At 37.7% G+C, this 14,896-nt stretch overlaps 1 protein-coding gene across 4 annotated transcripts in view; it reads right to left on the bottom strand.

The window, feature by feature from the left end:
- LOC131688603 (protein ECT2) overlaps nucleotides 1–14,896 on the bottom strand; it is a 126,393-nt gene that overhangs the window by 43,967 nt on the left and 67,530 nt on the right. For all 4 annotated transcript variants that reach the window (XM_058972962.1, XM_058972960.1, XM_058972961.1 and 1 more), the window contains exon 3: nucleotides 3,419–3,554. In XM_058972962.1, coding sequence (XP_058828945.1) covers nucleotides 3,419–3,554 — 136 coding nt within the window. The remainder of the gene's footprint in view (nucleotides 1–3,418; nucleotides 3,555–14,896) is intronic.

Here is a 14,896-nt window from a genome sequence, read left to right as displayed (position 1 = left end):
TCGTAGGTTGCTTGGAAAATCGCGAGGGGCTCTAACGTTTGTGCGCTGACGTGATTTTGTAACGTGTATTCTTGAATGGTCTCGCGAACCGTGAGTCTGATATTAAATTTTCAGTGCGCGGTTAGAATTCTGGCAGAGAGTGGGATCGTTTATATCGATAGGGTTCCCGGTCATGTCGCCATGAGACGTGTTGTCTAATAGGTATGGGCGTATTTTATTAATTGGTCCTGCTGAAGGCATGGACCTAGGCTTCTAGGATCAAGGATAGACTTTCGGACGTGACCGAGTCGTAATCGCGTGCACGATGGCATTTTTTGTAGGTTCCCGCTGAAACCGCGTTTGAGAATGTGTGAGTGTTAAGACGTTCACTATCACCATCTTTGTTGACCCAGCTGAAGACGGGTGTAGAATGGCAGTATAGGACGCGAAAAGAAGAAATAAAAGACAATATATGAGAGACGTAATAGATTAGATAGGTACAAGATACAGCTGAAGTTATGATCATCACATGAGACATACATTAGTACTTCAAACACTACTAATACTTGAATAGCCAATCACCACATATAGCACATCCTTTCTCAATTATCTATTTGTTACTGGTTGATTGTTGGTTATGAGCTGGTAAATAGAGGAAAGGTATAGAACAGATAAAAGGCTCATATCAGCCCTCCCGGCCTCCTCGACACACCACTATCGAGGCGTATTGTAATCAACATCTTGAAGTGGGCTTCTTATATAAATCAAATCCTCAGTAGTCATAATGTTTGGTGGATTATTTACATGAGAACTAATTAACCTCTAGGAGTAGAACTTGGTGCAAATAAAAACTAAAAAGAGCGAAGGTCCTTATATTTAGATAACTCTATTGAATCTATTGTGGCTTGATGATGTTTACAATACCGTCAATCCCATCAACCTGCGAGAGGGGGTAACCGAAAGTCGCCGTCTTGTATTTCAAAATTGTCTCAATAACATCAATTCCCAAGGGAGTAATCACAATATTTAAGGCGCCGACAGGGTTGTGTTAAATTAGTGAAATTTTATCAAACACAGGTCCGAATAAGAAAATGACCACACCACACAAAAAATATGTTAAAAGTTGTTAAACAAACTTTTTTATTTGTAGCTTTTCTATAATCCAGATACACAAAAATGTGTTTTTGGTGTTTAAAATAACACTTGATTGTTGATAGGTCATAATACACAAACGCAAATAACGTATGAAAAGGGTATATTTTTACAAATTAATTGTTAACAAAATTCCAAATATCTCAAAGACTATCACATTTTGGAAGATTTTCGTTAAATGCTTTTCGATTTGAAATTGACATTTGGAATCACATTCTGTAATAAAATTACAATTTTGTCTGTCAATTAGTAAGAAATTTCGAAACATGTATGAAGTTATAAGAAAAACTTTTTTATTGATAAGGCCATCGCGATGCAATGACAGTTAAAACATTTCGTTTCTTTGATGAATTTTGTTGACAAAAAAACAAGATACGGATTTTTGTAATTTAATATTTTAACATAAATTTTTGTTTTTGTAAAAATGTCAACATGTTTTTCATTGTTTTTTTTCGTGCACAACTATTTATTCTCTTTAAATTAGTCGGGGATGGAATAGCTGTACAAAATACGGTAATAAAGCATTTTTTGAAAGAATGCATGCAAAAACTTCTACGCTCTTATGAAAAATTGCTCTTAACTCAACATTTGTTAATTGTCAGAGATATGGTCGGTGTTAGGTCAGAGGTTAGGTCGAGAAAAACGAGTTTAAAATGTGAATCGCAGCATCGTTTATATTGTAACTCGAAATTATTTTTTGTCATAGTTTATGCTAGGGTGGATGTACCAATAGTCGCATGCTTAAGGAAAACTTTTGATAAAATTAATCGATTAATAGACCTATGGGCAATGTTAATACATTAAACGAAAGCTTTCAGTCCCTATTTCATAGGAAACATATAAAGATGGCTTAGTAACCAATTTATGTATTCAAAACTGCTTGTACCACTATAGGAACACATGTACCAATAGTGGTGCAATCGCTAATTTCGGTTCCTATTGTTGCAAATCCCATTGCTTTCTTATGGGACTTGCAACTATAGGTACAAAACATCAACTATAGGTGCAAGGGAGCTAAAAATTCTAAGAAAATAATTTTTTTCAATAGTTAAATAGTTATTTGAGCAAATTTCAAGGATAACAGTTTTATTGTCGCATAATTTCAGTGCGATGAATCGATAAAAAAATATTTGTTGATGGTTGGTATCTTACTATTGGTACACCTCAACTATAGGAGCACCCACCCTAATTGTCGTATATTACAATTCTGGAAATTATTTATCCAGAGCTATCATTATCAAACTTTTTGATATTTTGGGACTTAGTCCAGTCTGACTTAACACCGACCATATATGATATACATGGTCATATTTTAAGAACTACCGCTTTCTCATAGAATTCCTCATATATTTTCCTCCAAATCCTATCGTGGAAATCAATATATCTGATTGAGAGCAATTTGGAGAAAACTCCGCACAGGTATAACATAGATCGGAATAACGGGAACACCCAAATGCTTAGAAAATCACTGACTCATAATCATAATTGCGTCAGCATCATCTTTATTCATTGTGCGTCTAGCCGGAAAAAAGGTGCCAGCCTATAGGAAAGTGACAAATAATTCGAGTGCCTAAGGTCATCCTCCTTGTTGTCTGTGCTATCCAAACCGACGAAAAAGATGTCACGTTCCACCCGTGTTGGTTTGTGCCTAAAATGTGCTCTCCATTGGAATCTGAGAAGTATTTCCTTTCCACAAATTACCGGCTCATTCTTCCATAAAAAAAGAAAGCACTTCCGCGCAGTTTCATTCACATCCCAAATCTTCTAGGTAGTTTCCAAAAATAGGAGAAGACATCACCGCCACCACCAACCTCAGAATGGGAACGAAATTGTTAGATTCGTCACGTGACCTGCACACATAATGCTGGGTCGTATCCCGGATGGAACTGAATTTAGCACACGCGAAAAAAAAAAGATAATCAAGACGACGTTTTGGTTGCCCTGCGGCTAACTGTCCCATGGAGGTCCAACCGCATGGCAATCAACTCATAATAAAGGCACTTTCCAATCGATTTTCATTTGCCAAACCCTAATCATTTAGCCAACGGTTGTTTCTGGAGGCGGTGAAATAATTTAGAAAATATTTGAAGTTTATCTTCAAAGTGGAATCCAAAATTGTTAAATTACGTTGGTATGAACCAAATAGGAGGTGGGATGATGAGTTCAATTCTATTCGCTTGACTGCCCAAAAAGGTGCATCGAACCGGCTACCGACTGGGTGGTAAACGTTAAAATACCGAGAAGTAACATCTAAATTAACCCTTGTGTAGTGAATAAATTAACTTACCAGTTCATCTTTTTTTCTGATTCCAGTGAAACACGTAATGACGCCTCGCATGCAATAATTGTAGATGGGGCGGTTGTTTCGTAGTAATCCTTCGCCGGCTCGTACAGCCTGCTGCAAGGCCGGCGGTCCAAGAATTCTAGGGAGAAAATAAGAAAAACGTTATCGTCAGTAAATTCCGTTTCAAGAAGATTTTATTGGTATAATACAAAAACATTATTACAGAAAATCTTGTTGATTGTCCTTTATTAGACACTTAGAACTAACTAATAATTGTCGAATAATTTTTATTACAGGTTTTGCTTCGCACGCTTTTCGCATTCCTGAATCAGGACGGAAAAGTCATTCTGTTTCTGGAGTACGAGCAGATCATTTTAACTATTAACCAAGCATAGAACAACGGCATAAAAAGGTTTCAATTTTAGCACGAACTATTTGACTTTTCCATCTCAATTATTACAATGGCAGGATGCTGAGATTCCTTCGGTGCAGATTCAAACGGACGGGACCATGCATTTAGACGTAGGATCAATTACCAGTTTTATAAGTTGTCGGTTCAGATGGGCAGCCAAATATTGTTCACATGCAGGTCACGTTGCAGTTAACAACAATGGCGCACCAAGAAGATTAAATTCTACTTGGAATTGCATTTTCATAGTACCATTCTCATTTCATTTCGAACAGATTATCCCTCAATACCACCTACAGTTACCACAGAACACTGATCCAGATTGACCACCCCCTTTCAATGCACATGTTCCTATTCGACGCTTTACTAGAATTTCACACATTTCACACAATCTACTGAAGGATGAATTTCTCACTTCAGCATATCGTTTGCCAACGCCTACATTTTCACTACTAGAGTACATTCTTACAGTGCTAATGGAACTGCAGTATTTGATCTTTGTGGTTGGCCTACGCCATTGTTGAAAATTGGAAAATGGTAAGGCTGTGTAATGGCTGTGATAAGAGAACAAAAGAACATACGAAAATTTCTGCAAAGTTCAAATGTCACGTTCAAGCATTTCATGAAAGCTTTCACAAAAACCAAAAAGCATCCATAAATTTATTGCATGCCGAACTCGCAGAAAACTAATTTCCATTATGCTGCCTAAATTATGGAGTGCATTTAGTTACATATGCAGTCAGTGATGGCAACAGAGTTTGATAATCAAATAAATTTCCACATCTCCGCTCATCCTAGATTTACCGGCTAAATACCACGTAATCCAACTAGCGGACATTTTCGAATGGACCTGGACAACACCATCAGCTCTCTTTCCTACGGTATTGCAGTCGAACCGGCCCAACATTGACTATCGCTTCCAGCACGATGGCGACAGAATCAGCTGGTCAACGGGCAATAAATTTGCCAATAAAATAATCAACTACACACTGTGAAATCACTCGAACCTCGGTTTCTCGCTGGAGGCGACCCCCAGTAATGGTGGTTGTGGTCTATATAGTCAAGGCGTGAAGCACTTTTCAGCTTGCATTCGAGCTGTGTGTTGCTGAAACTGAAATTTATGGCCAATACATGCCACACACTGCGTGACGAAAACGATTTTATAAGTGCATCCATGCCATGCCTCGCCTGGGATGCCGCCGGCCGGGAGTGAATATTTGTCCGTTTCTCCATGGTGAGTGCAATTTCAATAATCGTAAAATTAATTGTTCATATCTGGTCGATTTCCCGATAGAATGTTTCCGTCGTCTTGGTGCTGGTGAAATGTACATGAGAATGCCCGTGTCGAAAGACATTTTTGCACAAGTACATTTCCACTAACCTGGGACGTGGAGAAAAAACATAGCAAGAACTAGAGAGCTGTTAAATTGATGCCAGTCAGATCGAAAATGTGGAACGCGACTTGCTGTGAAATTTGGAGGAGTTTACATATTTTTCTATGATTTTACAGATTTGTTTAAGGCCGCCATAGAGAATAAATACATGTGAAAAAATCTGAGTTCAACGAGAGAGGTCACATTTCGGAAACTGGTACGAATAAATATGACGCTAATTATGCACTTATTCCTGATTTGCAGGAATGATTTAAGTAAACTAATATTTCAACTAACTACACTTTAATCAGCGTTAAGTCAGCCTAGGTATTCTCAAAAATTACATTCGCAGGGCAAGTCAATTTTGCAGTAACTGCCAAAAAATCTAACAATATCAGAATGGTGGACAGTGCTTCAGCAAAAATATAACAAATATTAATTGAAACCGTTTACTATAATACTCATGCGACTGCTTGGTTTTTTCGCCAATGCACATTGAGTCTCTCATAATTAGCAGATTAGCCAGATGTGAATAAGCATAAGTATAAGCATAAGAGATCCTTCGTGATTGCGACATCGTTATTGACCAGAACCGATTGAGATTGCGAAATGTTCGTTGGAACAACATGCTTTGGAATAACAGGATGAGCCACATTGTGCAATCTATATTGATCCCTGCATGCTGATGATCAATACCAACGCCAGCCACGTCCGAATGCAGATCTTCTAGGAAAGGAAGGAATGTTAGTCCGATACATGCCGCTGATTGAGACCGAGGAATACTCTGCATCTCCACATGTATCACAGGAAGGGAAGAGTTGTTAGTAAGCGTGCCAATAGGGTTATCACATAATAATTGCTCTGGGCAGTCGGCTACCGAGAATTTGAGAAATTTATCATTTGTCGTATTCATAGTATTTGCCAAATAAGCAATTTGAATTCCGGATAGCCGACTATAAGGAGCATTGCTTATATTTTAATAAAACGGTACACTTTTGTTTATCACACGACGAATTTTACGTGGATCAATTGTGTCGGTGCTGATTTTACATCGCGATCGTTTGAATAAAATGCGGAATCTTATACAAGAGGTGTGTATACGTCTTATTTTTTTCTTGCGTCAGGTACTATTCTTATAGATAGTTGGAATTTCACATGTATAATGGTTTCATAGTAAGAGGAGCTTTTATCAATATTAAACTACAAAAATAATATGGAAACCGGAATGGAAACTGAGTTATTTCTGTAGCATCAGTATAACAGAATGCCGATTCTACGCAATCGCTCCCGCGTGCGATTCAATTATTGTTACGATCCACTACTGGTTATGCCTAGTAAGTACTAAAGAAGTATAAAAACATGTTGACAGTACTACAATTCTGAGTGAAGACATTTTATGACGGGGAAACACGAATAACTTTTAAAAAGGGCATAATTTTACGAATTATTCCAAATATCTCGACAACTATCGTAATTTGGAAGATTTTTGTTACATGCTTTTTGATTTAAAATGATACATATTCTGTAATCAAATTACAGTGTTGTATGTCAATTAGTAGGGGAAAATCGTCGGTTGCCGGCACTAGGCGGTTGTCGGTACCCCTATGTAGCTTTTGACAGAAACCAGATAAGGATTAAATATTATTTGTGTTATATATTAGTGCGATCTTTTTGTGCCGATTGCTGAAGCAAACAGACTCGAATGTTCTGTTCTACAACCAATATATTTTTTGAACAAGTGAAACTCTACTTAAAAGTTTTTTTTTATGTTTTGCTTAGTGTTACAGAAAGAAGTAAATCGATCGAAAAAGTATGCGTATTGAATATTTACGATGCGAATTTATTCTATTTTGTGATTCAACGTTGAATGGTGCCGAAATGTTCGCCACAAGTAACCTTTTTGATCAATTTTCAAAAAGGTTACTAAAATCGGTTGTCGGCACCTAAACATGGTCGGTTGTCGGCATCCCATTTTTTGTGGCAAATGCGCTCAATAACCTAATCAATATGGGTATTTTGGAACGAGCTTTACGAATAGATACCAGAGATCGATCTTTGGCACCATTCTGAAAACCAGGAAGGCGACTTACGGTTTAGCGTTTTACATTTACGTGAAGAAAGACCACCTGGTCGTGTTTTCACCGCTACGTAACACCGTATATACCAGATTGTCACGACCAGAAAATTTGGCGGGGGGAGCTCGGGGTTACCCTGTAGCCCCCTCCCCCCTAGACTGACTTCTATCTGATCTGTCTGAAGATTTGGTAAAAAACTGGAGTGCCTGAAATATAAATAAATAAATAAATAAATAACTCAATGGCAGTGAATGCGATCCGTCAGTGCATCAGCAGTGCGTAATATTTGCACTAGTTTTTCACATACACATATTGTGGTTCAGATGAAGAATGATGTTCATAATGCCTTTGATGATTGTTGAACTGAATAAATTTCCTTTTCCCTTTGAATCGTGACGATCATCATTCATATTTTTCCATTTTTAGTAAATTTTTTTAGGGTGCCGACAACCGACCACATTTTTCAAAATGGTAAACAATTATCATTTTACTAAATCAATAACTTTTTTATGTTGACAAATGAAATTAAATTCTTCAATAAGTTATTAGCTAAGGCCTCTAGCTTTCCATTGGTATACTTATTACCATATATTGTTCAATTGTAGTAATGTTGTGAGCCAAAAACAAAAGTGTGTCGACAATTGAACACATTCCTCTATAAGAATTAAAAACATGTATAAAGTTATTATAAGAAAAACTTTTTTACCGATAAGTTCTCCATCATGCAATTTGATACAAAATGTTTCTTTTCTCTTTACATTTTTGTTGACAAAATAGAAAAAATGTAAAAAATGGGTTTTTCGCAAATTAAATTTTTAGAATAATTTTATGTTTTTGTGAAAAATGTCACAATATTTTTACAGTGTATATTTTTTCGTACAGAAGTAACTCGTTCTCAGATAGTTTTGCTGTTTAAAATACAGTAAACGAAATTTTTTTTTTTCAAAAAAGCACTTTTTTCTTGTATCAAAATACATATTGCAATTACCAGAGAAAATCATGGAGTTTCATAAACCGAACACAACTGCTAAGTTTTGTTTGAATTGACGATGGTCATATTTCTCATGGAATCCCTTTGCAGCCTTTGGTGGGTAAGACCACAAAAACGTTATGGAAGAGGATCAGGGTATGGGTTAGAGTGGGGTTGAGGAATTGATGTATACTTGACGAATAATTGCGCTGCAGAATGTTATGAAAAGGTGAATTGAACAGTACTACTGTTAGCTGTCCAGAAATAAAAGTAATCTGTTACTCCATAAGGTTTTATATTTGTATTTTGTGAATATGTCAATTTATAAGTACTTAAAAGTTCACTTTAGCACCGTGGTGTTATCAAGATTGCGAGATCATTAGCGTAGGTGTGCATGGATGATCGCGAAGGCTCAAGCGTTTGTATGTTCACGTGTTTGTCGTGTTTGCCGGCACGTGTGTGATTTCGCGTGTACGAATTCAAATTCGTAGTCGTGCAGTCATTTGAATATTCGCGAGTGTTCATGAATGATCACGCGGATCGTGAACACCATACTTAATTTTCAGTTCCCAGGTAACATTCTAGAAAAGAGTGATGTCTTCCATATCACTAGAGTTCACGGTCATGTCGCTATGGAACGTGTTGTTGTTGTAGGACCGAGGGTAGAGACTTCAGACGTGAGCGATAGATGATTACGTGAACATGGGTATTTGTAGGTCCATGTTTAAGATCGCGTTTGTAAATTTATAAATGATAGATATCGCTGGGGTTTTATCATGTTCGGGAGATCACGAGCGTTGCACAGTGGGAAAAAATGGACCCAAAACGCGACTTTTTTTGAAAAGGCTGGATGTCGTTTACCAGGTAAGGTTTTTCTTATGTAAAAAGGGCTGAAAAATTGATTGCTAGTATTTACAGCGACCGCACGGTACGCTATCATGCCCGTTTTGCCCCAATTCTCCTTTTCGTTTGATTTTTTTTTTTTCAAAACTAAATATATAACTCGAAAGAAAGTTGGAAACGGCTGACAAAAATTGATATTCATTATGTAAAAAAGTTCGAAAAATCGATTAAAGACATTTAGAATCATCTCACGAAGCGTATACACCCATTTTACCCCAATTCTCCGCAAAACAAAAGTTTGAAGTTAATCCTGGCTTTATATTTCGGTAAAAGGCTATATGCGGCTGATCAAAAGTGATGATTCTTATGTATAAAAATCCAGGTTATCGTTTGAATATAGTTAGACTGGTCGCCCGAAACGTATGTACCCGTTTTACCCCAATTCTTCCCATAACTCAAGTATAAAGTCAAACCAGGCTCTACATTTCAGAAAGAGGCTGAATGCGGTTGATCAAAAGTAGTATTTCTAATGCAAAAAATTCTGAGAAATCGATTGAAGATAAATAGAATGGCCGCACGAAACATGTGTACCCGTTTTACCCCAAATCTTCCCATATCTCAAGTGAAAAGTTAAACCTGACTGTGCTTCTCGAAAAGAGGCTGCAGGTGGCTGATGAAAAGTAGTAATCCTTATATAGAAAAATCCGGGGAATCGGTTGAAGATAGTTGGAATGGCCGCACGAAACGTTTGTATCCGTTTTACCCCAATTATCTACATAATACAAGCGTGGTGATACACCTTACTCAATATTTCAGAAAGAAGCAGAAAGCGGTTGATCAAAACTAATTTTTTATGCAGAATAATCCAAGCAGTCGATTGAAGGTAGTTCGAATGACCGGACAAAACACGTGTATCCGTTTTACCCCAACTTCTTCCCATAGCTCAAGTGTGAGGTTAAACCTGGCTGTACTTCTCGGAAAGAGGCTGAATGCGGGTGATGAAAAATAGTAATTCTTATGTACAAAATTCCGGGCAATCGATTCGAGATAGTTGGAATAACCGCGCAAAACGTGTATATCCGTTTTACCCCAATTCTTCCCATAGCTCAAGTGTGAGGTTAAACCTAGCTCTGCTTCTCCGAATGAAGCTGAATGCGGTTGATGAAACGTAGCAATTCCTATGTAAAAATTTCCGGGAAATCGAATGAAAATAGAATGACCGTACGAAACGTGTATACCCGTTTTACCCCATTTCTTCACATAATGTATGTGTGAAGTTATACCTTACTCATTATTTCAGCAAGAGGCTGTAAGCGGTTCACCAAAGTAGTTTCTCTTGTGTAAATCAGTTCAGGGAATCGATTGAAAATACTTGGAATGACCGCACGAAACTTGTTGACCCGTTTTACCCCAATTCTGTCCCTTATACTTGTGTGTGATTATACTTACCCAACATTTCAGAAAGAGACTGAATGCGGCTGATAAAAAGTATTTTTTTATGTTAAATACTTCATGGAATCAATTGAAGGTAGCTAGAATATCCGCACGAAACATGTGTACCCGTTTTACCCTAAGTTCCTCTGATAATTCAAATATGAAGTTAAACCTGGCTGTACTTCTCCGAAAGAGGCTGACTACAACTGATGAAAAATAATAATTCTTATGTACAAAAAAATCGCGTTCAGCCTGTTTTTGAAATGATGAGTAAGGTCTTCACACATACATTACGTGAAGAATTGGGGTAAAACGGGTATACACGTTTCGTGCGGTCATACTGGCTATCTCCAATCGATTTCTCGGAATTTTGTACCTAAGAATAACTACTTTTCATCAGCCGCATTCAGCCTCTTCCCAAGAGGTACAGCCAGGTTTAACTTGACATGTGAGCTATGGGAGAAATTTGGGGTAAAACGGGTACACATATTTTGTCATTCGAACTATCTTCAATCAATTCCCTGGACTATTTAACATAAAAAAGTTACTTTTAATCAGCCGGTTTCAGCCTGTTTCGGAAATAACGAGTAAGACATTACTTCACACATACATTATGTGAATAATTGGGGTAAAACAGATACAAATGTTTCGTGCAGTCATTCCAACTATCTTCAACTGATTCTCCGGATTTTTCTACTTAAGAATTACTTTTCATCAGCCGCATTCAGCCTCTTTCCGAGAAGTACAGCCAGGTTTAACCTCACACTTGAGCTATGGGAAGAAGTAGGGGTAAAACGGATACACGTGTTTTGTCCGGTCATTCGAACTACCTTCAATCGATTTCCTGGATTATTTGGCATAAAAAAATAGTTTTGATCAACCGCTTTCTGCTTTTTTCTGAAATATTGAGTAAGGTGTATCACCACGCTTGTATTATGTAAATAATTGGGGTAAAACGGATACAAACGTTTCGTGCGGCCATTCTAACTATCTTCAACCGATTCCCCGGATTTTTCTATATAAGAATTACTTCTTTTCATCAGTCACCTTCAGCCTCTTTCCGAGAATCACAGTCAGGTTTAACTTTTCACTTGAGATATGGGAAAATTTGGGGTAAAACGGGTACACATGTTTCATGCGGCCATTCTAACTATCTTCAATCGATTTCCTAGAATTTTTTGCATAAGAAATACTACTTTTGATCAACCGCATTCAGCCTCTTTCTGAAATGTAGAGCCTGGTTTGACTTTATACTTGAGTTATGAGAAGAATTGGGGTAAAACGGATACATACGTTTCGGGCGACCAGTCTAACTATATTCAAACGATAACCTGGATTTTTATACATAAGAATCATCACTTTTGATCAGCCGCATATAGCCTTTTACCGAAATATAAAGCCAGGATTAACTTCTAACTTTAGTTTTGCGGAGAATTGGGGAAAAATGGGTGTATACGTTTCGTGAGATGATTCTAAATGTCTTCAATCAATTTTCTGGACTTTTTTACATAAGACATATCAATTTTTGTCAGCCGTTTCCAACTTTCTTCCGAGTTATATATTCAATTTTGAAAATAAACTCAAACGAAAAGGAGAATTGGGGCAAAACGGGCATGATAGCGTACTTTACGGTTATTTTAAATACCTGCAATCGACTCCCCAGACATTTTTACATAAGAAGTATTCATTATTGATTACAACACTTAGCCTTCTATCAAGCTATTGAGTAAAGTCGCGTTTTTGATACTTTTTTCCCACTGTGCGTTGGTATGCGTGGAGGATCGCAGAGGGCTACTAAAGATCATCTGGTATATTGTCATCTTCGGGAATCTTGAAATGGGATAATTGAAGTTTGAAAGAGCCCCAAACCAGGGTTCATCATCAAGCCCAGGGCATATAGAGAGAACTTGGTCGTAAACCCACTTTGTATATTATTTCGATCATGGCTAAGTGGGTAATAAAGATCGCCAAGTTAAGTACTAAATTTGAGCACAATGTCGATTAACTAAAAAGAAAGTAGTTGTACTCAAAGTTTCTATGTGATTCAATCATTGTTATACTGCTTTAGTGGAAAAGCCCTCGAACCACGTTAAGGTACAGTATAAAGTCGAGGGAGATACCTAACAGATTTAGGTATTAAACTAAAGTAGATTGAATTATGATACACGTGGCAAGGAATTGAAAGTTTGGTTATAATATTGGTATAATAATGGTACACGTATTATAAATGAACGAGCTTGCCGACGAGAACAAACGCTCGTTCCCTGCGCGATGATACCAATCTGGTCACACACTCGCGATAATCAGCGCATACCTCCCCCTGCGATCTCGCAAACACATAAACAACTCGATGATATATTCAACGTGTGAACCATTTCCAATTTATTAACGCGGTCTTAAGCGTGATCGTATAGATGCTCGTTCCCACGCGACTATGAAGTCTTCACGCCCCCACCCCACATCTGAGCCATTCACTCGAAAACGCAATCAAAAATATAGTCCGCTGCAATTAGCCTTAAGCTGTGTTTTAGTAGGTGATATTTCCCGTGTTGTCTGCCAGTGAAGTGAGTGATTCTAACAGAGGGAACCCTTTTTAAAATCAAGTTATATAGCTTCAGTTGGAACACTCTAAAAACTAAAAGTTAACATACCCAAGTGATAATTAAAGTATTATAGCACTCTACAAGAGCAAGTTTTATGAGTGGTTGTGAAATAACCGTAAAACATTAATTGTTTCGTAAGATAGTATTGCAAAGCAATGATCCTTGGAAACCACGACACATCCAACAAATTAAAAAAGAACGTCTACTTATTTGACTATTCACAAGCGAACCTACTAACTAAGCCGTGTGGTATCTGGTTAGCTAAAATCTCTCGAAGTATTTGAGCAAATAATAGACCCATTGGACACCTGCTACCATGTCGTAAGAAGCGATTAACAACAGAAGGTGCTCCTGCGTTGAGATATCTCTTCGTGCCGAAGGCCGAGATTGACTAAGGGGATTTAACCCTCCGGAAGTCGCGCTTATGGCCCAGTCAACGAGCAGCCGCTGATGCCCTAAAACGATTTCGCTAGATTTCCAGAGCAGCGTGTACTCAGTGCACTAACTCGACTGCCGGAAGGTTAAAAAATTAGTCTTGGTCGGAGTATTGTGGGCTTTGCCCTTTCCCTGGTTAACTAATCTCTTCGGAAATTGAAATGTATTTCTACACTATCTCCGTGGGGTTAAATTGTAGGCGTATCCCAGGTTCAGCTTTTCTGATCCGCTGATGGTGATTACAATACAATATGACAACATTTCGGGTTCTCGGAACGATAAATTAATTTTCATAATGAACGTACAGCATCACAGTTCAGTTGTGGAAATATACAATAAATGCAATCTACCGTGTTTTTTTTTGTTTCATGGAATCGTACGCGTTGTTAGAATACACAAGTAAATGATCAGTCCTTGTTGATAAATAACGGATCGTTGCTATAATATTCGGTTCATCCTCCATCGTTCTTGTCGAAAGCAAACGAGCGCAGTTTGCTGAACTAGACATGATCCATCGACTGTATTAAGACGTGAGTGGCACGCCACAATTCTAAAATCTCATATAAATTTATTTCAGGAATTTGACCAATTCCTTCGGGACTTCTAACATCATCAGAAGTGGCCAAACAGTATTTGATTGTTCATTAAGGTCCAACTGAGAACGCCCCAATAAGCGGCCATCTTGAAAAACGAAAAAAGCAGCTTTTTCTCACCGTTGGAAAAATCTTCATGAAAATGAATCAGTGTATTCGGGGCCTCGTGAAAGAATTACTGATTGATTTTCATGAAGATTTTTCCAGAGGTAAGAGAAAAAACTGCTTTTTCGTTTTCCAAGATGACCGCTTTTCCCAGCTTTCTCATTTGCACAATAATGCCCTAACTATACCAATACAAGCAATTATGAATGCGAATTGATAAGACTAATATCATTTGTATATCATAGTGATACCAGTGTATATGGGTAAATCATGTCGCCCTCTTCAACCCGTACCTACGAAACCGGATATCTATTTCAAATGAAATTCAACAAATTGTTTGCAGATAATGCTACTTTCTCATGCTAATAAGCTTGTACAAACAGGTTCTGAGAAACGGGAATAAAATTTGTTCCCGAACTAACCACTACTTCGGTTACCTCCACCGACTCAGAGTCCGGAGTCGGTGAAGGTGATTAATGTACGGAAAGGAACTTTGATAGGCAACAAGTGACCTGGATCTACAAATTCAAGCAATTTGGCACACATTTTACCAATATTTTTACTTTTTAAGATACTCTGATACACCGATGTGGACTAAATGTACAAATTTTCTAGGTGTTCGTAGTCTGCAACTGGTAACT

Source organism: Topomyia yanbarensis, chromosome 3, assembly GCF_030247195.1.
Source record: "Topomyia yanbarensis strain Yona2022 chromosome 3, ASM3024719v1, whole genome shotgun sequence".
NCBI lineage: Eukaryota > Metazoa > Arthropoda > Insecta > Diptera > Culicidae > Topomyia > Topomyia yanbarensis.
Note: the sequence above shows the minus strand (reverse complement) of the source record. Positions and strands in the feature narration are given on the sequence as shown.